Below are 26,858 nucleotides of genomic sequence, written 5' to 3'. Positions count from 1 at the left end.
GTCATTAAATAGAATCATGTAGCAATGTTTCTGAGACTACAATTACAGAGCTGATAGTGAACAAGAAACTCTTCCCATAGAGAGTGTGTAAAAGGTCTTTTTTCCATCAGGCCTAGGAGCAGCTGTGACTTTGCTAGAGTAAAGCTGGGTGCACACTATACTATACAATTCTCAGGCCAAGAATATATGTCAGATTTTGGGTCACCGGCCTGAGAATTGTTTAGTGTGTATTGTGCACTAGGGCCCGGTGGCTAGTCGATAACCCATCGGATCCATCACCGGCATAACATTTGCGGCACATGCTGTCCGTCCTGCTGGAAAGGCACCATACAGGATTTGTGATGTGTACACTCCACAACTGGTGTTATCGGGATAATTTCAGTCATTGGTATTTGTCTAGTTATTGGCAAATCTGTCAGGTGTCTACCTACTGTAGCTTAACCCCCATGCAGACCCATAGATGTCATTGCTACCAAACCAAATATACACATTGCATTTGTATGGTGTCTTGGAAGTAAGTTACACTGCCAATCATAAACTAGATTTGTCTCTGTATTAATCCAGATGTAACTTTACCTAACACAGTAAAATCCCAATGACACATCTGGAACATTGTAAATACAATTATCCGAAATGCGTCACTATAGGAAACTGGCATGGAGCAGAGAAATGTGGTAACTGCAAAGTTTTCAGAGACCATTCAGTTACACAGCACATATACAAACACTTTCTACTGAATATATTAGAAATATATATAATATACTGTATCTTATGCACAGTTATTGAATTAGTAGTGTTCAGTCCAGCTCTCCATCATGTATGAAACCATAAAATAACTATAATTATCTCAATTTAAGCCATGGAGTAACATTTGGGGCTGAGTGCCTGCCATATAGCAGACTCGATAGGCAACATTCTTCAAACTGTCCTTTTCTACTGAAAGGAAGGTGACACTGGGGGAGGGCTAGGCACCCATTGCAGAGGGGCAATCAGTCAATTTCATGGAATTCTTGCCTTATTTGTCACAATAAGTGGGAGTTGGAAAAAGTAGGAGTGTCTGATCAGTAGCTGACCAACTGTGATGTGCCTGAGAGTTTGGGACAAGAGCTTCAGATAAAGCAAACACAGGGAGAGATTAAATATGCTACAGGCAGTGAGACAAAGAAAGTTCCTGTTACATTTGTGAGGGATAGATAGATAGATAGATAGATAGATAGATAGATAGATAGATAGATAGATAGATAGATAGATAGATAGATAGATGTAGGGACTGTTATAAGATTAACCATGATAAATGGCATCCAGTATTGAGCAGGAAAGAGGACAAAGAAGAATCTAGCCCATTGTGACGGAGCAGCAGAGATCAGATTCTGCACTTGTTCTGTGGAAGTGGTGTTCTAAGCACAAATCAGTGGTTGAAATGTCTCGCAGGAAACAGAGGAAACCTCAGCAGCTCATCTCTGACTGTGACAACTCGACCTCTTCAGAGAATGGTAAGGACAGTGAATGGAGATGGGGCAAGCACAGGGAGAGGAAAGTGTCTCTGTTAGGTGTGCTAGGAGGGAATCATTTGACTTTAACTAATCAGCAACTCTCTATGGGAAGGAGTGTGTAAGATCATTTTATAATACAGTAGTTAAAAAAATCTACAAAAGATCACAAGTGGTTGTTTATGTTTCTTATCATATGTATTACAGATAAATAAAATAGACTATAATATAGCATTGTCTTTATTAATCATTTAATACAAATATGCTACAAGGCTTCATGACAGTCAGTTCAGGCAGATGACCCATTACTGGCTAAAACAATTCTGTTACTGCAAACTGCTTCTATGTTAAACGCAATCCAGCATGTACTGTATATTGCATACCTGTATGGTTTTATATGACGGATCTGGAGGCCCCTTTAAAATTCACTTTTCTTTTATCTATAACAGCATCTCAGGATATAATTAATTATATAAATGATATAGGATGTTAAGTGTATAACGCTGATACAATGTTTGTGTATTAGGAATTTATTATAAAATATCAGTGTTTCATTTATGGTATTTTCAGAATAATAAATGAAAATACATATTTAGTAGGGCACATGATATTACTTTGCTGAGTACAATTTAGGAAGAACAAGACTACAACAGTATATAATTGTGATGTAGGGGTTTATCTGTAGAAACTCTGCTTGTAAGAGAGGTAATGTTTTATCCCCAGGGTCTAGCTATTAGGTGCACTATAAGACCCAGAAGTTGTAGTGTTTCCTGTAATTAGGGACAGTGATGAACAATGTAATGCTGAACATTACATTCCGTGTGACTTTTCACATCATCTGACTAACTCAGCAAGTTTCATATATATTCCATACAGAGAGTAAGAACATGCCAGTTCCCAAGGACGGATAAGCATACTGTCAGGTTCAGAAGACATTGACTGTACATGCTGTCAGATTTTGTACATTTTTTTTTCTTTTTTTTTAATTATGCCCACACCGGAAAGTTACACAAAGCTTATACAATATCTGATAAATCAATCAGAGAATTGATATAATATCAGACAATGAAATCAATATATTATCAGACAAATGACACAGTAGTCTATCATTTATTTATTATTATTTATTACCAGTTATTTATATAGCGCACACATATCCCGCATCGCTTTACAGAGACTATTTGGCAATTCACATCAGTCCCTGCCCCAGTGGAGATTACGATCTATATTCCCTACCACGTGTACACAGACACATTCACCCTAGGGTTCATTTTTTTATTGGGCTCCAATTAACCTACCTGTATATTTTTGGATTGTGGGAGGAAACCGGAGTACCCAGAGGAAACCCACGCAAGATCGGGGAGAATATACAAACTCCACACAGTTAAGGCCATGGTGGGAATTGAACCCATGACCTCAGTGCTGTGAGGCAGTAATGCTAACTATTACACCATCCGTTTAACAAAAAAAAAACATTTTTTACTTAGCTCATAAGCAGTTTTTACTCTGTTCTACTAAGAATATTCTGCTAAACATATACGTATTATTATTATTATTATTATTATTATCATAACCTTTTATTTATATGGTACCACAAAGGGTTCGCATCGCCTTACTGAGTACGTAAACAGAAACAGTATGGACACAACACGAAAAAGTGAGAGTGCAGAGCATAGAAATACATGGACATGGTTTATAAACATTGCTGCAGCACTAGTCATAGTACCTAAATAAGCAGGAGGGCGGCCAAACCCAAAGGTTTGGTGCTGTTGTTGGCATTGGGAAGGCAATGATGGTTTAAGTGAGGAAAAGCATATGAGGGAAGAGGGCCCTGCTCATAAGAGTTTATAATCTAAAGGGGAAATGTATTAATATTTTATTTATTAACACTTATTTACATAGCACCAGCATATTTCATAGCCCATTCAAATTAGGATATTTAGAACAAATATCTGTTGTAAAATGAATAATTGTTAACTTTAAAACATAACTATAGAAACAGTTAGTTCTTACTTGCAGATCTTCCTTTATAGTACTTAGAAGAATAAAATAGAACCCAAACAATACACTTATAAAGTACTTTTTTTTTTCTTTTGCACCAAATCTACCAACATCCCATTTACATTATCTATTCCCTGAAGAACTCATAGGATAGTAATGACATTCATGTTGCATACATAGAAATATTGCAGCCTTAGAATTAAGTATTTTATGGTTACGACAGATGAAATTTGCCTTACAAGCAGTCACTGGCGTTAATGGTCACCCGATGAGACATATTTGTAACTTTTCTCTATACCAGGACCCCATCTAAAACTTGCATTTGTCTATTACTATGTCTCAGTTTGAGACATCTTAAAAACAATATTTATTTATTCATGTTCCATTATTTCACTTAAAAACACATTTAGAATTACACCCAACAGTGTGTGCTTTATTTGTCAAAATAATATTCATCCAAGCAGATGTATATTTGAATGAATTAACACTGGTATTCACACTGTTGTAAAGGCAAATTATTTTTCAAACCAGAATAACTGCTGCACACAAAACAGTTGTTACATGTTTATAACTGATCACACAGACCATTTTATACTGCCAGACTGGAGTTGGACACTATAAAATCTGTGTTCCGTGCTGCCGTTACAAGTGTAATAGGTCTGTAAAAGTTAAATGACCCTTATTTTATACTTCTATTATTTCTTGTGTAGGAACCCATCTTTAAACATTTATTTTCATTAAAATAAAAAATGAGACACAACTTGATACACAGTTCATTGAGGGGTCTGTGTATTAAACTCAGCATTAACTGATGATAAATAATAATAATAATAATAATAATAATAATTATTATTATTATTATTATTATTATTATTATTATTGTATTTTTAAAGTGCTCTTCTACAAAATGATTTAAGGTACTTTACAGGAACTATGAAAATACAGTGATTTAGATTTTTGTAAAATAGGAAACCATGAATATAACACAAATGTGAGGCAGCCATTTTGGGTCATCAGTTCCAAGGATTATTTATTATACCCAGGTGAGGCAGCCATTTTACGCACACTATTTATGATTACACTGGGTATAATAGGCAATGCCTTTAAGAGATGTCAAAAATGAAGGAGAAAAAACAAAATGGTGAGATGAATGATTTTTGTAAAACAATCAGAACAAAATTTGTTCATTCTACACAAGAGAGCGCCAGATAAGGCAGCCATCTTGGGCGCACTAAATAGGTTACAGTGTGCGAGATAAGCAATACGGGGTAAATTTACTAAGAGGGGAGTTCTATTTAAGAAGGGATGTTGCCCATAGCAACCAATTAGATTCCAGGTATTATCTTTTAGAAGGTGCTAGATAAATGAGAAGTAGAATCTGATTGGTTGCTATGGGCAACATCTCATCTTAAATAGAACTCCCACCTTAGTAAATTTACCGCTACATGTCTAATATCAAGGGTAAAATGAAAAGTTATTAACAGAATGTCCTCTGTATAATTAAATCTACAAGTTGTGCATCCTACAAGGGCAGACTACATTGGCCAAGTGAGTCTTATCAGCCATAAAATTCTATCTTTCTATGCCCGTGGAAGTACCAGGGCACACTAAATAAGTTACAGCGGGCAAGATGAGCCACTTAGGGCACACTAAATAAGTTACAGAGAGCAAGATGAGCAATTTATAGAAATGGAACATGAAGTGGAATTACAGAGAATAAAAAAATGAAAATATATTGTGTAAGAGTGTTTAAGTGAGATTGGGAAGAAGGGAAACAAGGGGAACAAGGAAGGGATGGTAGAATAGGGGGTACATGATGCGGCAGTATGGAGACAGATGGAAAGTAGTTAGTGTATTGCAGATAGATGTACACGGAAAATTGCATTAATAACATATTGCAAAACGAGTGAGGACAAAATGCAGTAATAATAGTAGTAGTAGTAATAATAGTCAATGTTAACAATGTGTAGCATTACCAACTGAAGTTGCAGGATGGTGGAATTGCGCAGTAGTAGCATGCAGGGCTTGTAATGCTTAAAACTTGCAGGTCTTGCTGCTTGCAGGTTAAGGTTTTAAATACTACACAAACTGTATCACCACCTACTGCAGTGATACAGATTTTAGTAGCTCCAAATCTCAATCAAGCTCCTTTTGTAGCCCCAGCGAAAATTGCACATTTCTGTGAGGGTATTCTCTTCTTCACTTTTTCTGGCGGTAAAGGGTCACAGTACAATGAGCTTGCGCACCAGCCTTTACAGTTTCAGCGGTCCTCAAAGGTTTAAGTCACTTAGTAAATTGCACTAAGCCTACATCCCCACAGAGGTTTATGGGAACAGTGGCAAGCAGCACTAAATAGATGAGCAATAGAGAAATATCTGATTTCTGTGATATTTAGAATATCTGAAAAAAGCTCTTTTATGGCTGTAAACACAGGAGAAGAGGCTTTTCCTAGCTTAACAAATAGTCTCTGATACAAAATTTTAGATCAGTTGCCTTAATCCTTTAAGTTTAGGATATAGGTTGAGACTCCCATTTCCGAAAATGTTGAAAATATTTCAAAAACCAACATTTTTAGAGTGTGACTGAGTGTACATAAACTTTGTTTCATACAAAAAAATGATTAACAAAGTTGTATAAAATTACCCTCAGGCTATGTGTATAAGTTGTATATGAAACGTAAATGCATTTTGTACTTAGACTTTGGTCCCATCCCCATGATATCTCATTATGGTGCGCAAATATTCCAAAATACGGAAAAATCCAAAATACTACTAATTCCAAGCATTTTGGATACAGATTTAACCTGTATAAAGAATCTGAATTCTCTGAAAATAAGTATTGATCTTAAAACATTCTTAGTGTCACAAATATGTAAATATCCCAATGTTTCCTTGATTTTTACTGACACTGGTCTGCTGAGAGATATTTGACCTATAGAGAATTGCCTTCCATTCTTCTATAGTACTGGCTATAGTGCATCGGTGAAGCAGGCCAGCACCAAATGTTACATGTTTTGGGATACTTTACCTACACTAGTGTATTATAGCAATTTGGTACAAATTAAAATAATAATTTTTATATATAGGCTTTCTATCTAAGATGATAACATAGGAATTCATATAAACTCTTAGAGTTCACATGATTTAATATACTGAATTTAAAAGTACCCATTATATGTCTTAGAACATCGATATAATAGATGTATAAGGCAACTGACAAGAAAAGTAAGAAAGACCAGGCATCAGGGGAAAACCCCGTGAGTGCTCTTTGGGGCAGGGCCACCATAACTTTCAATTATTTGTCTAAATATCCAGTGTTACATAAAGTGTTAGCAACTTTTTGTTATAAGTTATTGTAACAACAAAAACAATTATTTCCATATGTGTTTCAATAAGATTACAACTTCCTATTTTTTCACAGACATGTTTAAAAGATGCAGAGTGGTTTACATACAGTTTTACAGGTGTTTTAACATGACCGATCCATATACTGATATGAGTAAGCCCTAATTTGTATTTTGAATCCATTGTCCAGTAACATTGGGCAGGCATATCTTTGGACACTAATCACAATATATGATAGGCTTACACAGGTTCATACCTCACAACATACTCTGATCACAATCAAATTCCTTTGCAAAAGAGAACCTATCTCTATATTTAGCTGCTGTAGGTTTAAGGTTCAGATCAGTTCCATGGGTCCCAAATACAAATAGAAGTAGGCAGGGACATAAACTGTACTTGGGCAGAATTGTTGACTTGGATTGTGTATAATTTAGACTGTGCTATTTGTATAGAAATGAGTGTGGCATGTGGGGGAATTGGTAGTGCTTTTTGCTGATTAGCAATGTGGTTTAATTTTTCCCAGTTTTCAAGACAGGAGTAATATAGTAGTAATTAGCTTGTTGTACTAAAACATGCTCCATATTTTCAATACCAGGTTGTTATTATTGGAAGGTATGACATATGAGATGTGTCCTATTCCACTATAATCATCGTTATAGCTATTTACTCCCCAGGATATTATTGGAAGGTACTGTATAACTGGTGCCTCCTGCAGCATATTCTTCTCTTTCCTCTTTACTCTTGTTGTCAAAGCCCTCTTCTCGACCCACTCAGCGACCACCTTTACCCGCTTTTTCTCCTGCTGGTAAATGCTCATCTCTATCTATGGCCACCATTTCCTAGTAGTGCATTGATCACTCACTCGATACTTACATCTTAGCTGTATTATGTTTTGAGAATTGTGGTGCTCTTTGTTAGCTGTACTCTATTTTTGTTATTTATTTACTGTAATGTTAAGTTTTGTCTCCCTGTACTGTCCTTTGTATGGCGTTGCGAAACACTTGTGGCACCCTATAAATAAAATGTAATAATAATAATAAAAATTGCTGTGGTATTTACTCCCCAGGTTATTATTGGAAGGTATAACTGGTGGTTCCAGTATGAATGGTCGACCATGTTAGGGTCGACGGTCATTAGGTCGACCACTATTGGTCGACATTGGCATGGTCGACGTGGACAAATGGTCGACACTTGAAAATGGTCGACACATGAAAATGTGGACATGAGGGGTTTTTTTGTTTTTTTTGGTGTTGTTTTCTGCGTAAAGTGACGGGGAACCCCAATTGGTGCACCGCGTTCCCTCACATGGCTCGCTTTGCTCGCCATGCTTCGGGCAAGGTGTCCCGCTCTGATACCGCTGCGCTCGGCACAGATTACCGTTCCCAATCGTAGTCCACGTGGATCGTAAAGTATGGAAAAGTTCCCCAAAAGGAAAAAATTTGAAAAACTCATGTCGACCTTTTCATGTGTCGACCTTTCATGTATCAACCATGTTCATGTGTCGACCATGTATCCATGTTGACCATGTCAATGTCGACCAATAGTGGTCGACCTAATGACTGTCGACCATAACATGGTCGACCATCCAAACGGATACCATAACTGGAGCCTCCTGCAGCATAGTCATGGCTTTGGCTATTTAGTCCCCAGGATATTATTGGAAGGTATGACTGGTGCCTCCTGCAGTATTACCATGGATGGGGCTATTAACTCCCCAGGTTATTATTGGATGGTATGACTGGTGCCTCCTGCAGAATAGTCATGGCTTTAGCTATTTACTCCCCAGGATATAATTGGAAGTTATGACTGGTGCCTCCTGCAGCATTACCATGGCTGTGGCTATTTATTCCTCAGGTAATTATTGGATGGTATGACTGGTGCCTCCTGCAGCATAGTCTTAGCTGTGGCTATATACTCTCCAGGTATTTATTGGATGGCGTCACTGGAGCCTCCTGCAGCATAGTCTTGGTTGTGGCTATTTACTCTCCAGGTTATTATTGGAAGTTATGACTGGTGCCTCCTGCAGCATACAGTAGTCTTGGTTGTGGCTATTTACTCTCCAGGTTATTATTGGAAGGTATGACTGGTGCCTCCTGCGGCATAGTCATGGCTCTGGCTATTTACTCTAGAGGTTATTATTGAAAGGTATGACTGGAGCCTCCTGCAGCATTACCATGGCTGTGGCTATTTACTTTCCAGGTTATTATTGGAAGTTATGACTGGTGCCTCCTGCAGCATACAGTAGTCATGGTTATGGCTATTTACTCTCCAGGTTATTATTGGAAGGTATGACTGGTACCTCCTGCGGCATAGTCATGGCTCTGGCTATTTACTCTAGAGGTTATTATTGAAAGGTATGACTTGTGCCTCCTGCAGCATAGTCATGGCTATGACTGTTTATTCTTCTGAAGCTTTGATATGATAAATCTCTGTACTGGTTCCCAAAACTCTGTATTTGCTTCCAAAATATATGATTGTATATACTATGTATATTATTATATGTTAATATGATTTGTACTGATTGTATATATGCATTTTAAACTGTTAGGGGTCTATTTACTAAGGTGTGGGTTTCTAGAAGTTTATAGAAGTGGAGATGTTGCCTGTAGCAGCTAATCATATTCTAGCTATTATCTTACAGAAGGTGCTACTGTCAAAGTCGAAAAATATTGTAATGCATATGCCCTGTACAAACCCCATGCACATGCCCGCTGCTCGTGCACTCAGTCCGCCGTGCGTGCACATATCCGCAATTTGTGTAGGATCGCTCCTGCGATCATGCGCGTGATATGGGTATTTACGGCGGAGTTTGTGAGCGCGTAGAGGGTTATTAGAACATTACATATTTAACCCAAATAGTGCATTTTGTACCCATAGTTCCCCTACACCACATCAGCGAGTATCAATAGTTTAAACAGTTCCAGGACTAAGGGATTCACCTTTGCATGATAGGAAGGGTCAGATAAAGGTTGGAAGGTGATGTCTAGTATCCAGCTGTAGGGTATTTTGAGGGTAACAGTCCGGTGTTGGTTAGAGAAAGATCACATGTTCCAGCGTATAGTTATGTGCAAAAGTAGAATATAGATATTAACTGTATTTACTGTATACTATGTATGCGGCGGGAATCCAGAGGATACCACCCACAAGAGCAGTTGGGGAAAGACATCGCCCATCTATTCAAATCAACCTATGACCTCTTCTGTAATGAAAAGACACATCTCTGTGTCCAATGGACAATGAGATTACAGTGACCATTGTATTGTGTATGTAAGTTGTGTATAAAAAGCCCATTGTTGCCTGGCCGGTCAGAAGACTCTGAACGCTTTCTATCTGACTAGCGGAGGACCGGCCGGGTTGCGCTTGCGAACATTCTCACGTATGTACATTCTCTGTAGCCATTATTCTGTTTAGATTCATCTTGTTAGCCTGTAGTGTATGATTTGTACTGTTTTACATTTTGGAATAATCCACGGTGGCCTTAGAACCCTGTGGTTTCAACTACAAACCGGTGTTGTGTCTTCACTTTCCTGCAAGGGTTTTAAAGTGTGTTTATCTGTATAAGGTGTATAAGTATTGATAAGGTGTACGCACTGCGGGTACTTTATACCGTCAGCGCTACTTAAGGTTTAAGGTATAACATTGTTGCAGTACTTTGCTGCTAAGGGTTTAAAGTGTAATCAAATCATTGCATTGTATCATTAACAAGGTTTAAAGGTTATCAATTGTGTGTGCGTGTGCTGTGCGTACTCTGTACACTCAGCGCGGCGTGTGTACGCCAAGTACGTACCACGTGCGGGACTCTGTACGCAAATAGCGTACAAAGTGCGTAGCACGTGTATTGAGTCTAGCAGCCATAGCGGCTCCACGGTAATAGTGTATCTAAAGGTATAGCTTTACGGTCTAAGATAATATCGACATTATCACTACATAAATAATAAGCAGAATCTTATTGGTTGCGTTAGGAAACATCTACACTTCTACATACACGCACCTTAGTTAATATACCCCTTAGAATTATTTATATCAAAATGTCTACTGACAGTTGGTATGTTTGTCTACCAAGAAAAAAATGTCCTTTTTATTACTAGTCTGAAGTCTTAAGGGCAAGTACACATGGCTATTGAAAACCAAAAATCTGTTAAAACATTTGAAGAGTTTTCAAAGCTTGTTATGAAAGCCTCTCTGAGCATACTGCCTCCCTGCAGTCTACATAAGAAGTAGGGATTGGACTTCACATCGATACTTTGCAAACAATGATGTTTGCTTTAAGGTTGATGTTCAATGTTTACCCATGGATGGTGAGACGTTGATGTTTCTTGTTATCAGAGATTGCTTCTGATTGGCTCTCAGCAGTAGCGTCCGAACCGGGGGGAGGGCAAGGGGGCAGCATGCCGTCCCCCCAAAATATGAAGGAGGTGTAGGCAGTGGGGAGGGGGAGCGCTTACCTCTGGATCCCCGCTGAGATAAAAGTATGCCGCAGGTGCCACAGCGTGCTGTCCCCTGTCCTGTCCCAGCCGGTTCCACACCACTGAACTGATGCATTACTGGGAGGAGGTGGGGATGTCACAGCATGGCCACGCCTCCTCCCAGTAATGCATCCCTGTAGAGTGAAGAGCTGACCAGGACCGGATAAGACATGTGTCAGCAGGATGCGGCGCCGGCGGCGGCAGCTGTTTTCCAGTAGGAGTCTCCGCGGGAAGCCTAGGTAAGCTCTCCACATGCAGTGGAGGGGGGGGTGAATCAGGGGGTAGAGCCAAAAAGGCAAAAAGGATATTTTACTATGCCACCACCACCACAAACCACTCCTGCACCCCTGACTCTCAGGGAACACATATCCAACTCTGCATTGGCAGTTCACTCTTTTCACTCTCACAAAAGAGTCAGTGGTGTTAAATGTGTATATTTTAGGGCTGAGCGGACCCCCGAACATCACATCCCGAGCCCAGATCCGAGTCGGGCTCGGGTTTTCCCGCCAGACTCGGAAACCAGAACGAGGTAAAATGTCATTATCCCGCTGTTGGATTTTCGCAGGTTTTGGATTCCATATTAGGAGCCGCGTGTTGCCGCAATTTTTACTCCAGTCCTGGAGAGTGTAGCGTGAGGACATGTCTCCTCAGTGCCTGTATGGGAAAGTGGTGTGGCGCATGGGGTAACGACCTGCTCTTTTCTGTCATTCCAGTACTGTCTTGTGCTGCATCAATCCAGTAATGGTGTCTTGTGCTGCATCAGTCCAGTCACAGTGGTGGTGTCCTGTGCTGCCATAAGTCCAGTGCTGCTGTATAAGTCCAGTCCAGTGCAGTGGTTCTGTCTTGTCCTGCATTAGTTCAGTGGCGGTGTCCTGTGCTGCCATAAGTCCAGTGATGGTATCCTGTGCTGCCATAAGTCCAGTGGTGCTGCTGTATAAATCCAGTCCAGTGGTGCTGTGTTGTGCTGCATTAGTCCAGTGGTGGTGTCCTGTGCTGCCATAAGTCCAGTGGTGGTGTTCTGCACTGCCATAAGTCCAGTGGTGCTGTGTTGTGCTGCATCAGTCCAGTGGTGGTGTCCTGTGCTGCCATAAGTCCAGTGGTGGGGTCCTGTGCTGACATAAGTCCAGTGGTGCTGCCGTATAAGTCCAGTCCAGTGGTGCTGCCATATAAGTCCAGGGGTACTGCCGTATAAGTCCAGTCCAGTGGTGCAGCCGTATAAGTCCAGGAGTACTGCCGTATAAGTTGAGTCCAGTGGTGCAGCCATATAAGTCCAGGGGTACTGCTGTATAAGTCCAGGGGTACTGCCGTATAAGTCCAGTCCAGTCCAGTGGTGCAGCCGTATAAGTACAGGGGTACTGCCATATAAGTCCAGTCCAGTGGTGCAGCCATATAAGTCCAGTGGTACTGCTGTATAAGTCCAGGGGTACTGCCGTATAAGTCCAGTCCAGTGGTGCAGCCGTATAAGTACAGGGGTACTGCCATATAAGTCCAGTCCAGTGGTGCAGCCATATAAGTCCAGTGGTACTGCTGTATAAGTCCAGGGGTACTGCCGTATAAGTCCAGTCCAGTGGTGCAGCAATATAAGTCCAGTCCAGTGGTGCAGCCGTATAAGTCTAGTGGTGCAGCCGTATAAGTCCAGGGGTACTGCTGTATAAGTCCAGTACAGTGGTGCAGGCATATAAGTCCAGGGGTACTGCTGTATAAGTCCAGTACAGTGGTGCAGGCATATAAGTCCAGGGGTACTGCCGTATAAGTCCAGGGATACTTCCGTATAAGTCCAGTCCAGTGGTGCAGCCGTACAAGTCCAGGGGTACTGCCGTATAAGTCCAGGGGTACTACCATATTTGTCCAGTCTAGTGGTGCAGCCGTACAAGTCCAGGGGTACTGCCGTATAAGTCATGGGGTACTGCAGTATAAGTCATGGGGTACTGTCGTATAAATCCAGTCCAGTGGTGCTGCCATATAAGTCCAGGGCTACTCCCGTATAAGTCCAGTGGTACTGATGTATAAGTCCAGGGGTACTGCCGTATAAGTCCGGTCCAGTGGTGCAGCCATATTAGTCCAGGGGTACAGCTGTATAAGTCCAGTACAGTGGTGCAGCCATATAAGTCCAGGGGTACTGCCATATAAGTCCAGGGGTACTGCTGTATAAGTCCAGTCCAGTGGTGCGGCCATATAAGTCCAGGGGTACTGCCGTATAAGTCATGGGGTACTGCCGTATAAGTCCAGGGGTACTGCCGTATAAGTCCACCAATATTGTGCGTGCATTACATCTGGGCAAATTCCAGCACATCCCATGTTTTGCACATACAATTAATTTGGTGGTGCAGAATTTTTTTTTTAAATGACAGGGGCGTACAGGAGATGCATTCAGCCACTGCATGCCCATCATTGCACCTCTTTTTCTTCTTTGCATGATGTGCTGTTTGGGGCCTAGTTTTTAAAAGTGCTATCCTGTCTGACACTGCAGTGCCACTCCTAGATGGGCCAGGTGTTTGTGCCGCACAATTGTGTCGCTTAGTTTAGTCATCCAGCAACCTCAGTGCACCTCTTTTTCTTCTTTGCATCATGTGCTGTTTGGGGCCTAGTTTTTAAAAGGGCCATCTGTCTGACACTGCAGTGCCACTCCTAAATGGACCAGGTGTTTGTGCCGCACACTTGTGTCGCTTAGCTTAGTCATCCAGCAACCTCGGTGCACCTCTTTTTTTTTACATGATGTGCTGTTTGGGGCATAGTTTTTAAAAGTGCCATCCTGCCTGACACTGCAGTGCCACTTCTAGATGGCCAGGTGTTTGTGCCGCACACTTTGGTCCAGTGGCGTAACTAGCGAGCGGTGGGCCCAGGTGCGACAAAATGCTTTGCCCCCCCCCATCAGCGTGCCCTTGTTACACATTACGGCAGACAGCGTGCCCTCGTTACACATTACGGCAGACAGCGTGCCCTCGTTACACATTACGGCAGACAGCGTGCCCTCGTTACACATTACGGAAGACAGATTCCCCTTTTTACACATTACGGCAGACAGTCCCACTTTTTCCAAAGAAAGAAAGAAAGAAAGAAAGAAAGAATTATACTTACTCTCTCCGCTGGCTCAGGCTCCTCGGTGCAGCTTCTCCAGAGACCCCGGGCAGGAGAAAAGGAGGAGGAGGGAGGTGGAGGAGGGAGCCGCAGCAGCGCTGTGTTATTGGTGGAGGCGCTGCTGCTGCTGTCCCAGTCCTTCACCATAGGCTGTTCTCCGCCGCTGTGAATGCTGGGATGTGCTTCACAGCGGCGGAAGACAGCCTATAGTGAAGCAGAGGGACAGCAGCAGCAGCGCCTCCACCAGTAACAAAGCGCTGCTGCGGCTCCGTGTCCGCTGCGCTCCTCTCCTTTCCGGGTGGCTGTGTGCTGCAGGCAGCGGTTGCCCGCAGCACACAGAGGCATGTAATGAGTCAGTTTAACTCATTACATGCTTTGGGCCCCTGGACAGTGGCGGGCCCCAGTGCAATGCACTGGTTGCACTGGCGGTTGTTCCGCCTCTGCTTTGGTCACTTAGCTTTTTACACATCCAGCGACCTCATTGCACCACTTTTTTTTTTTGCATGATGTGGTGTCATCCTGTCTGACACTGCAGTGCCACTCCTAGATGGGCCAGGTGTTTGTGCCGCACACTTGTGTCGCTTAGTTTAGTCATCCAGCAACCTCAGTGCATCTCTTTTTCTTCTTTGCATCATGTGCTGTTTGGGGCCTAGTTTTTAAAAGTGCCATCTGTCTGACACTGCAGTGCCACTCCTAAATGGACCAGGTGTTTGTGCTGCACACTTGTGTCGCTTAGCTTAGTCATCCAGCAACCTTGGTGAACCTCTTTTTTTTTTTTGCATGATGTGCTGTTTGGGGCCTAGTTTTTAAAAGTGCCATCCTGTCTGACACTGCAGTGCCACTCCTAGATGGGCCAGGTGTTTGTGCCGCCCACTTGGGTCGCTTAGCTTAGTCATCCAGCAACCTCTGTGCAACCTTTTGGCCTAAAAACTATATTATGAGGTGTGAGGTGTTCAGAATAGACTGGAAATGAGTGGAAATGAATGTTATTGAGGTTAATAGTACCGTAGGGTCAAAATTACTACCAAATTCTGTGATTTTAGCTGGTTTTGTGTTTTTCTCAAAAATCATCCAGATCCAAAACCCGAAAGGGCGGTTTTGGCAAAACCAATCCAGATCCAAAACATGAGCGGGGATCCAGATCCAAAACCAAAACTCGAAAAGTGCCCGCCGCACATCTCTAGTATATTTGTGTACAGTGTATTAAGTGTTGTCTTTCAGTTTTGTGTTTAATATATAGTTTAGTGATATTTGTGCTGTGGTTTAAAAAATTTCACCAAATCTATGAAGATACTTTGATCAACTTCAAACAAAACGGCAACTAAACATCAGTCTAAAGTGATATCTTCAAAGCAAACAGACCAATGTGATGTAGTCTCCTGTTCCTGGCTTAACTGAAGGCAAAGTTAGACTTGGGAGCGTAGGCTGGGATTGATATGCCAGTGGTCAGGATGCCAGCAGTCAGAATACAGACCGCGGCATCCAGATGTTGAGAATCCCGACAGTGCGAAGGTAAGTATACTTACCTTCCCCAAATGGCTCCCTAACCCTCCCTTCCAGCAGCCTAATATGAACCCTCCCTGGTGGTGCCTAAACCTTACCCCCTCCCACCCAGCATCCTAATGTTAACCCTCCCCGGGGGTGCCTAAACCTAACACCCTTCCACGCAGCATAAACCTAACCCCCCTCCCCGCAACCTAACCCTAACCCTGACCCCACAGCCTAAACCTAAACTCCCCCCTCCTCTACGGCTTACCTCTAAGACGAGCCGGCACATGCTCACTCAGAATTCCAGCAGTCGGGATTCTGGTGCTAGGCTTGTGACCTTACTGTGTCAGCATACCAAGTAGTGTCAGGATTCCAGTGTCAATATTTCAACTGCTGGGATCCCAACCGCCGGGATCCTGACTGAATCCCGGGAGCACAGAAAGACCATCTGTTCATTTTGTCCAAGACTTAGAAGTCAACGCTATAACATTGATGTTTAAGCATGCTTGCCTACTTTGAGTTTTGCCTTTTAAGGAGAAGGCCGGAGAGCAGATACAGCGGATCTCTCTGGGAATGGGGTTGGGCTTTCACCTCACCAGGCCCAGTCTCAATTGCGCCAAAATGCCACCATTTGCATGTCCATGGGCGGGGTTAAAATTATGCAAATTGTATAATGATAATATGGTTTTTATATGTAATTATTATTTATGGTTATTATTATTATTCTATAAGTATTAAGATATCTATAAGCATCAGGAATCAGATGACTCATATACAAAAACCTAGAGAATCTGTATGGCTTTAAATCAATTTGCTGCAAACAGCTATAATTAATTAATCAATTAGGGATCATTGTTGGCTATATAAAAAAGGAACACCACAACTAAAGGGCAGTCCTGAGGAAGTCCCAGTGCATTGTGGGACGAAACGCGTTGACGTATATTGGATATCCAGCAGTGTCTCGATCCACCGGGAGAAACGGAATTGGCTCCTGACAGCCTATACAGAGCTACTACAGCCGCTTAATACCAACAAGCACCTTCCAGATTACCCTCCGCCCTGCTTGGTAATTTGTCCGGCAATTTGTCCACCGAACATCCCACGCTGTAACACACTAACAGCGGGAGACCTATAGGCTGCATTCGTGAGCACATTGGAGCAGCAACCCGGAGCGGTGACGGCCTCACCACCGGGAGAGGAAAGACGGCACGCAGCTTCGGCAGGAACCACCTGTGAGTAACCCGTCTCCTATTTTATCACGGACACCCGTTACAACACGCCCGGGGCGGTGATAGCCTCACCACCGGGAAAGGAAGGACGCTATAAGGTATAACTTTGACAGCCACAGGCGGTAACTATCTTACCTTCAATTTATTCTGAACTAATCACTACAGCCGGGACGCCGGCACATAGAGCCATCTATTAAAACCGTGTGGATCTTGCAAAGAAATATAATCTGACACATATTGTCTTATAAAGGACACGTGAGAGTTAATTTATAATACACTCATTTGAGTTGTTATTATAGTTCAATTCATTTATAGGTCCCGAATTATGCTATGACTATTAAATATCTGATGCTTGCATAGAGGAAAAAAATCCTTTTTTTATATATATGTTTTATGTTTATGGTGTAGTATTTGGTATAAAATAAAGGGTGTATATATATTTTTTATTTCATATTAAGTCTCCCGACCTCATTTCTGACAACTTTTACAGCCTGATAAATAATATTACAAAAATCAATATTATTATATTTTATTCTATCAATAGCGCAATGTTTTCCAAATCTATATCACTTCGTTTATGCTAGAGACCCTAACCAAGTCTTAAAACAGACACTGCTGTTTACTTACATGAAATAAATAACATAAAAAACTTTTTTACACTAACAATAAATTGAACAGCGCCGGGAGAGTGGGATCAGCATACCACTGGGGATTTCTTCTCCTCCATATCTCAGTGGTCAGGATGCCAGCAGTCAGAATACCGACCGCGGCATCCAGATGTTGAGAATCCCGACAGTGCGAAGGTAAGTATACTTACCTTCCCCCAATGGCTCCCTAACCCTCCCTTCCAGCAGCCTAATATGAACCCTCCCTGGTGGTGCCTAAACCTTACCCCCTCCCACCCAGCATCCTAATGTTAACCCTCCCCGGGGGTGCCTAAACCTAACACCCTTCCACGCAGCATAAACCTAACCCCCCTCCCCGCAACCTAACCCTGACCCCACAGCCTAAACCTAAACTCCCCCCTCCTCTACGGCTTACCTCTAAGACGAGCCGGCACATGCTCACTCAGAATTCCAGCAGTCGGGATTCTGGTGCTAGGCTTGTGACCTTACTGTGTCAGCATACCAAGTAGTGTCAGGATTCCAGTGTCAATATTTCAACTGCTGGGATCCCAACCGCCGGGATCCTGACTGAATCCCGGGAGCACAGAAAGACCATCTGTTCATTTTGTCCAAGACTTAGAAGTCAACGCTATAACATTGATGTTTAAGCATGCTTGCCTACTTTGAGTTTTGCCTTTTAAGGAGAAGGCCGGAGAGCAGATACAGCAGATCTCTCTGGGAATGGGGTTGGGCTTTCACCTCACCAGGCCCAGTCTCAATTGCGCCAAAATGCCACCATTTGCATGTCCATGGGCGGGGTTAAAATTATGCAAATTGTATAATGATAACCCCGTCCGCTTCCTATGAACCCATGATCCCTGGTATTATGTCCCCAACCTGCCCACTACACTAGGAAGTGGGTGGGATGCGTGATATCCACCCACTCTTTAGGGGTTCCGATATATCGGCAACTCCCACACCTTACAGGAGAGTAGGAATGGTTGTATGGCCAAAATCATTGATATTTAGTAGCTGGTTTCATGACAATTGATGGTCAATGTTTAGCATTCAATGTCCATTCCTCCTTACTAGGCTATTTGTGAAATGTGCAATGTACATGATCTATAAAGCTTCATAGATTTGTTTATGTTGGCTAGCAATTTCCTACTTATTCTGAAGGCTTTCAGGATTATAACCATAATTTTGGATTGCTCATTTTTGTATTGTAAATCCAGATGTCATACATGTAACAGTAACAGTGGTGACAATTTACGAACCCTTTAAAATGTATATTTTTATATTATTTTAATTGAAAATGTAATCTAATACATATAAATACAATACATATAAGGGGCAATTAAATTGGTTGTGCTGCCCTCTGGGCGTCTATTTGAATGGGCGCCCAGCAGAGCTATTCAATTGTTGCTCCATTCAGATGCCCATTAGTAATGACATGCCCAAAAGCATCAGGTTTAGCAGCCCGAATCTGCTAAACCCGTCTAAAGCAGTGGATAGGGCACCTAAATGACACATTGTGCACACATATTTTTTTTTTAACCTCAGGAGGCTACGAGAAGAAATCTCCCGCAGATAGTGGGCGCCTGAATGAGGCAACAATTGAATCGCTTTGTCAGGCACCCATTAGTTTAAATGCCCAGCAAGGGGCACTGCAAACAACTGAATCTCCCCCATAAAGTCCTAAAAAAAATGTAAGGGCATGGGCAAATGCAGAGAGCTGTCATTAATAAATATAGCAGTACCCGGGATGTGGGAGGGGCTGTGACACAAGTAGGTTGAGAGGTAACCTATCTCAAGTGTCCGCAAATCACGACTCCAACCCTCCGTACCTGACAAACGTAGACTGCCTATCTTCTGTGTAGCTGCCCTCCTCCACCTCTAAACCTTTCTACTTAGCAGGTGCAGACTGCCTATCTTCTCTACAGTGCATCCCCTCTGCGTCTTACCCCTCTTACTTGGCAGGTACAGACTGCATATCCTCTCATATCCTCTCCGTAGCTCCTCCACTTTGCCTCTAACCCCTCTTACTTGGCAGGTACAGACTGCATATCCTCTCAATATATATATATATATATATATATATATATAATACCCAAGCACTCAGAAAGGATCTATACGAATATATAGAAGGAAGGAAGACTTTAGTAGTAGAGGACACATCATGAGGACCCAATCTCCATTTCAGTCAATCCAGACTCCTGCGTAGTCGGTAGAGATTATTCCCATGCTGAAGGTTTTGATGATTGTTTTTGGATTTTCAATGGATTTCTGCACAGCCATTAACAAGATTTATCTTGGTAATGTCTGTGGGCCCAGTGGCGGTTTTTACCTATGGGCTGCTGAACTGCAAATCCGAACCCGCTCATCTCCAATTATAATAGGTGATTATTAAGGCAATATAAGGACTTGTAAACGTGCATAAAACTAATCTGAATGATTTTTACAAAGTCAGAATAGATTTCTATCAATAATTTTGTGCATAAAACAATTTTTAATGCTTTTTTACGAATAAATATGTTTCTACAAGAATATGTATTATAATGCTATTTCCCCATATTTTCACATTCACTTAGTGAGAAAAAATATTACGTGATAGAGAAATTTGGTGGTCAAATTTAAAATCAGTATACCAAAAACCAGACTGAGGAGCAGAGGCCTCCATAGTGGATAGACCAGCATTGCTTGGTGACCTTTTATCACCAGGCATTATACTATAGCAGTCATGGACTGCTGTGGCAGTAACCAAAGGGGGTCACGTGGTGGGAGTGTGCAATACTGGAGCCTTAAAAAACCATTTAAGTCCGCTAAAGCAGAGGTTAGCAAATGCGGTCCTCAAGACACCCCAACAGTCCAGGTTTTAAGCTTATCCATGCTTGGCAACAGGTGACTTAAGTAGCACCTCAGTCAATTTGCTTTAACCATCTGTGCTGAGCCATGGATATAAAGATGTAGCCATGCTCACTATTCTCAGCTGGCGATCTCTACATTAATTCCTAAAGGAATGAATAAAGCGATCGCTGGCTGCGAATATCCGCAGCCTGGCAGTCCATGCAGCATGCCGTGATGCAACATGCCGAATCGCAGTTTGAGCATGGTTACATATGTACCTAAAACCTAGACCTTTGGGGTGCCTTGAGGACCGCATTTGAGAACCTCTACCCTAGAGGTTTGTGTAGGAGGAGATAACTGGAGTGACAGTTGCAGCATGGGATGTGGCAGGCAGAGCAAATGCAGCCCCCATAAGTTTCTATGTGGGTTTACCAACCTGCAGATGGCATTACCCTATAGCAGCTTATAGCCAATGATTCCCTCTCATTTGGGCCCCAGTGATGCATCCACTGGCTATAACTCCGTGGGACAGGCTCTTATCAGAGTCCATCTCCCGGCAAGAGCTTAATTATAAATTTACATGAAGCTATAAACGTTTTTGTTGTGAATTTAGTTAAAAATATTGATCACATTCTCATTTAAAATACAGATTGTGATAAATATGCGCCTAAATTCCCTGACGTGCAGACAAAGGGGTCCATTACTTTTAATGATCAATTACGCTAACAGTATATTTTTAGACTGTTAGAGGAAACTGGAGAACCTGGAGAAAAGCTACACAAATATTACAGAAGCAACTTAAAAAAGTAAAGAAACAAGATAGATAGATAGATAGATAGATAGATAGACAGACAGACAGACAGACAGACAGACAGACAGACAGACAGACAGACAGACAGACAGACAGACAGACAGACAGATAGATAGATAGATAGATAGATAGATAGATAGATAGATAGATAGATAGATACAGGGTCGGACTGGCCCACAGGGGTACCAGGGAAACCACCGGTAGGCCCCACTGCCTGAGTGCCCACTTCTTCCTCTAGGTATCAGGTTCCAGACTGTGCACTTGTATTATACATGGTAGATATGTTGCATTACACTGCACTAGACTATTGTGTATTTCAAGCCTCTGTGGAGACTGGCCACACCCCCTTTGTAGGCTGGCCACTCCCTATCACTGCATTCCCCCGGTGGGCCCTTCATGCTCCTGTCCGACACTGGATAGATAGATAGATAGATAGATAGATAGATAGATAGATAGATAGATAGATAGATACTGTACTTAGATATGCTTGTGCTAAATAAAAAAAAAGTACAGTATTTAGGGGGTAATTCAGATCTGATCTATGATCAGTTTCTCTGGCATGTGGGGGGATGCCCAGCACAGGGCTACTCCGCCCTGCATGTCAAACCCTCCCCCCCCCCCCCCCCCCCCAAGGGTGCAGAAGCATCGCACGGCGGAGATGCTTTTGCACTCACTGAGTAGCTCCCTGCCTGCGAGCACACACCACAGGGGGATGCAGACTGCGATCTAGTCTGAATTACTCCTTTAGACATAAGGATAGAACAATTATTCATTTAATAGCCTAAGAAGCATTCCACCATTGTCCATGCTAATTTAACACTATAGGTGGCCATAATGCAGTATGTGCAGTGATACTGAGAAATACTGGGCCAGATATTGCACTGTGTAACACTAATGCTCAATTTTATTCTGCTTGAAACTGACATGTTAGTAAAATCAGGCGGATGACAACTGCCTATAACTGCTATCAGCCTGTGGGCCTAACTCTGAGTCAGACACACTGTTGGTGCAGTACAAAGTTGGCCGATGTTTTAAGTTTGTAGTGTCTGAGTCATACAGCGCATGCACCACGACTGTCAGCAAACAGAGATGCAGCACAAAATCCGAAGTACAGTCTGTGAATCCTAGTGGTCATTCCTGGGAGATAATGGGAGGTGGCTATGCCTACGTGGGATTCTCCCTGAAAGTGGCTGCATACAAAGACACTGAACCGCTCACACAGGAGGCCATACTAAGATGGTCAAATTGCACCTGCCATAAGGCTGGTGCAAGTTTCGATGGTACGACCTATGGGGTACCATTGGAGCATCTAAAGACCCACAGAGACAGAAATGCACTTTCTCAAGATGCTGTAATGTAGGTGAATGCCTAATTTTTGTGAGAATTGTCTGCGGCATTAGTATAAGATGCAGCTGTGACTGCTGCAAAAGATGCTGCTGCACCCATCTCAGTGTGTAATCATTTTCCAGCCACACTTGAGTGTCCAAACAGGGCCAGATTAAAGCAGGGGCAACAGGTCGTCTCTAGGCCCCCACACATTGTTGTTTGAATCGGAGGAGTCTCCGTTCAGTGGCTGAGCTGTTCATTAACAGCGGCCCGCCAGGGAGCACCTCTGTGTATAGTGAGTCTCACGGTATAGTGCAATGACTTTCCACAAGACACTGAGGCTGAGACGGCCACGACTGCTGCTGTGGGCTGGCCAGGCTCTGTGAAGCACAAGTAGGTATGTGTGTCTGTGTCTGTGTGTGTGTGTGTGTGTGTGTGTGTGTGTGTGTGTGTGTGTGTGTGTGTGTGTGTGTCTGTCTGTCTTGGGGTGCGCCCAGGAGTATAGTAGTGGGGCTTCCCACAATTTTATTGCCTTAGCGCCCCCACCACCCTTAATCCGGCCGTGTGTCCAGTGGTGCCGAGAGAGGGGGGAAGAGGGTACAAATTATCTGGGCCCAGGTCTAAAGGAGGGGCCCAGTGAGGGCCCAGTAGGGGCCCCGGGCTTCCTCCTCCTTAACTGGCAGCAGCAGCTACAGCTGTTCTCCTGAGCCCAGTGTAATATCTATCTATAATGGGATGACAAGTTGTATAAGCAGAATTACTGTGGCACTCTTGGGACTTACTAATGTAACAAAAAGTATTCTGGTGATGACCACTATTGTGCAAGTCAACATTTCAGTTTATTCAACTTTAATCATAGTCCTGAAAGTTCTGTAGTGTGTGTGTGTGTGTGTGTGTGTGTGTGTGTGTGTGTGTGTGTGTGTGTGTGTGTGTGTGTGTGTGTGTGTGTGTGTGTGTGTGTATACAGTGATTGCACTTACACGCTATAGCGCATCCTTTATCCCAAAATTACAATAGAGGATCCACTTTCACAAAATGATAGTGTTCCAGTAGATGTGCTCTGCAACCAATGCAGCTTTTATGTGACTGACCCACCATCCTAATAGTGAACACTTTTGTCCCAACTGCTGGGAGGTATGTCATGCTCCTGTTAGTGGATACTTCTTGTGTGCTAGAAATGCCCCCAAAGTGGTGCCGCCATGCAACTAACAGGTTGTGGCCACACATCCTGCAGGGGGGGCCTCCGGGAAGTTACTGTACCGGGCAGCCCTGCATGTGTCCTAATAATGCAGAGTGGAAATTTGGTTCCTTTACTTAAAGGGCCCCATACACTAGAACGACAATGCCCGATTTCATCCAATTTCAGGCATTCGGGCCAATATATCGGGTGAAATCGGGCATTCTGGATGTGTTTCCGATCCGATCTGATCCTAGATCATTACTGCTGCACTTGTGATATATCGGTTCCCGCAGGCATGGCTGGAATCGCATAAGATATATCGCATGCAAAATGTACCAAATCGTGTGGAATCGTATGGAACCACTCCCGGGAAGCTCCCGGGAGAGTTCAAGGGAAATCGCCTCCGACTTCAGCCTCAGACATATCGTTGTAGTGTATGGGGCCAGAGGCGTCACTAGGGTTGGTGTCACCCGGTATGGTAACTCAGGGTGTCACCCCCATGGACCTCCTTCCGTATCACACCACACAGAACCCGTAGTAATGGTTTTGTACTAGTTTTACTTGTAAATCATAATTCCCGTATATATATTCCGTGCTCTACGTGGAGCAATGTGTGTAACGTGCTCTACCTGGCGCAATGTGTATAACGTGCTCTACCTGGCGCAATGTGTATAACGTGCTCTACCTGGCGCAATGTGTATAACGTGCTCTACCTGGCGCAATGTGTATAACGTGCTCTACCTGGCGCAATGTGTATAACGTGCTCTACCTGGCGCAGTGTGTATAATGTGCTCTGCCTGGCGCAATGTGTATAACGTGCTCTCACTGGTGCAATGTGTATAACGTGCTCTACCTGGCGCAGTGTGTATAACGTGCTCTACCTGGCGCAGTGTGTATAACATGCTCTACCTGGCGCAGTGTGTATAACATGCTCTACCTGGCGCAGTGTGTATAACGTGCTCTACCTGGTGCAATGTATATAACGTGATCTACATGTCGCATGTGTAAAAAAAAAAAAGTGTAATTATACATACACACACACTTTAAAAAAAATAATAATACTGGATTCTATTGAAATTAACCATTTGTTTGTACAAACAAATGGTACTAATTTCAATAAAATCCATGTTTACTTCAGGAAAAAAAAATGTAATTCATTGACTGTATAATATTTTTTTACTGTAAATACTAACTTATTAATGAAGTTTCCACAATCAACTGGCAGCGGAAACGACTTGCAGCCAGCCAGGGAGTGACAGCAGAAGGTTGAGAATGAGCCTGAGGTGCGCAAACAACTTCAAGACAGGTCCTCCGGTCCGACCCTAGGCTCCCTGTAGCAACCGCAGCTCTAACCTCCTCCCACTTCTCCCTCCCAGCAGTGCAAGCGGCCGAGCGGTGGCGTGATGACGTCACAGGACGTGCACAATGAAGACGTGATCATGGGTACCGCGTGGGGGGGGGTCATAAGTGTACCGTAGTGGAGTCTTCTTGTTGCAGGCGGGGGTGTCGGATTTTAAGTTGACGGGGGTGCGATCGTAACTGTTGTGCTTGGTGTCAGACGACAAATAGAGCAATGTAGTTACGATCGTACCCCCCGTCAACTCAAAATCCTACACCCCCGCCTGCAACAAGAAGACTCCACTACGGTACAGTTATGATCGCATTCCCCCCTCCCCCCGACTCCATACGATTGCACCCCCAATGTCTCCCCTGCCCCGCTGACTGAAAATCACCCCCCCGCCTGGAAGACTCCGCCACGGCCAGTTCCGTGCTGTGTGACAGTGTCATGCAGCAGGGAATGGGGATGCAGAAAGGTGCGAGTGTGTGGCTCAATTTGCTGTCACCCCACTGAAGGGTGACACCTGGGTGCGGGCCGCACCCCCCGCACCCGCCTCATGACGCCACTGTATGGGGCCCTTAAGAATCAAATGTGATCTCATTGAATTTGCCTTTTATGTGTGTAGCTCAGGGGCGTGATGTGAGGTAAATTGGTAAGGAGCCACTGGCTAGTACCAGAGGCAAATTTATATACAATATATGAGCCAAAGGGTACATCTGGGCATTATACATGGGTGCAGCAGTATAAACTCCTGGAAATTTGGTGAGTTTTGATCAGAGAGGTACGGATAAGATAGGCAGGGGAGGCACTGCCTCACCTGCCATAGACTTTTTACTGTAGAGTTTTGACTATAAAAATTATTAGAATAATGCAAAGAAGATATTTCTAATCTGAATTTTTCATATTCTTTATAAGATAAGATAAGGTAGATAAGAATAATTTATTGTCACTGTACATGGACATGTATAGCGAAATTACATACAGTTTTCATGTCATATACACCAGATAAAATACATCACATAAGTTTAGCAAAGTTGAGAATTCAAACCAACAATCACAGAAGGGAAGAAACTATTCCTTAACCTAGTGGTACGACATCTTAAACACCTATAACGTCTCCCCGATGGCAAAAGGGGAAAAAAACATATTACATGGGTGACCATCTTCTTGATTGCCTTCAACAGACTCCTAGCGGTGAGTATATCCGCCAACCTAGGCAAGGGTTGGCCAATGATCCTCTCCGCAGATTTAATCACTCTTTCCAAGGCAACAGTCAAAACTATGGTGCAAACGCTATTATGACAGGAAAGGCTCTGCCTCACCTGCCTCTTCCCACCGCATGTCACTGCACGTCACCACAGCCAGATTGGACTCTGATCTGTTACTTAGCCCACATGCCTCCAGGCAATACTGTATCATGTGTGACTATCTTTAGGAGCATTTGTTCTAAAACGGAACAACAAGCTTTTTACTTACTACAGTCCATCTACCTACAGTAAGCTTGTGAGCAGGGCCCTCCTACCTCTATGACTGTTTGTTATTACCCAGTTTTGTCTTCTCATTGTGTCCAGTTGTAAAACGCAACGGAATTTGCTGCGCTATATAAGAAACTGTTAATAAATAAACTTTGTGCTACCATACAGCTCTACAACGA

The 26,858-nt window shown here is 43.0% G+C and overlaps 1 protein-coding gene across 2 annotated transcripts in view; it reads left to right on the top strand.

Annotated features, from left to right (window-relative positions):
• The first annotated feature begins 1,086 nt into the window (after positions 1 to 1,086).
• The window catches only part of SALL2 (spalt like transcription factor 2), a 62,687-nt gene continuing 36,915 nt past the window's right edge, over positions 1,087 to 26,858 (top strand). Inside the window, exon 1 of one of the 2 annotated variants that reach the window (XM_063913524.1) lies at positions 1,087 to 1,493. In XM_063913524.1, coding sequence (XP_063769594.1) covers positions 1,421 to 1,493 — 73 coding nt within the window. In that variant the 5' untranslated portion in view covers positions 1,087 to 1,420. The remainder of the gene's footprint in view (positions 1,494 to 26,858) is intronic. The other variant, XM_063913525.1, reaches the window with a different exon arrangement.

This window comes from Pseudophryne corroboree, chromosome 1, assembly GCF_028390025.1.
Source record: "Pseudophryne corroboree isolate aPseCor3 chromosome 1, aPseCor3.hap2, whole genome shotgun sequence".
NCBI lineage: Eukaryota > Metazoa > Chordata > Amphibia > Anura > Myobatrachidae > Pseudophryne > Pseudophryne corroboree.
This window is presented reverse-complemented; position numbering and strand designations above follow the sequence as displayed.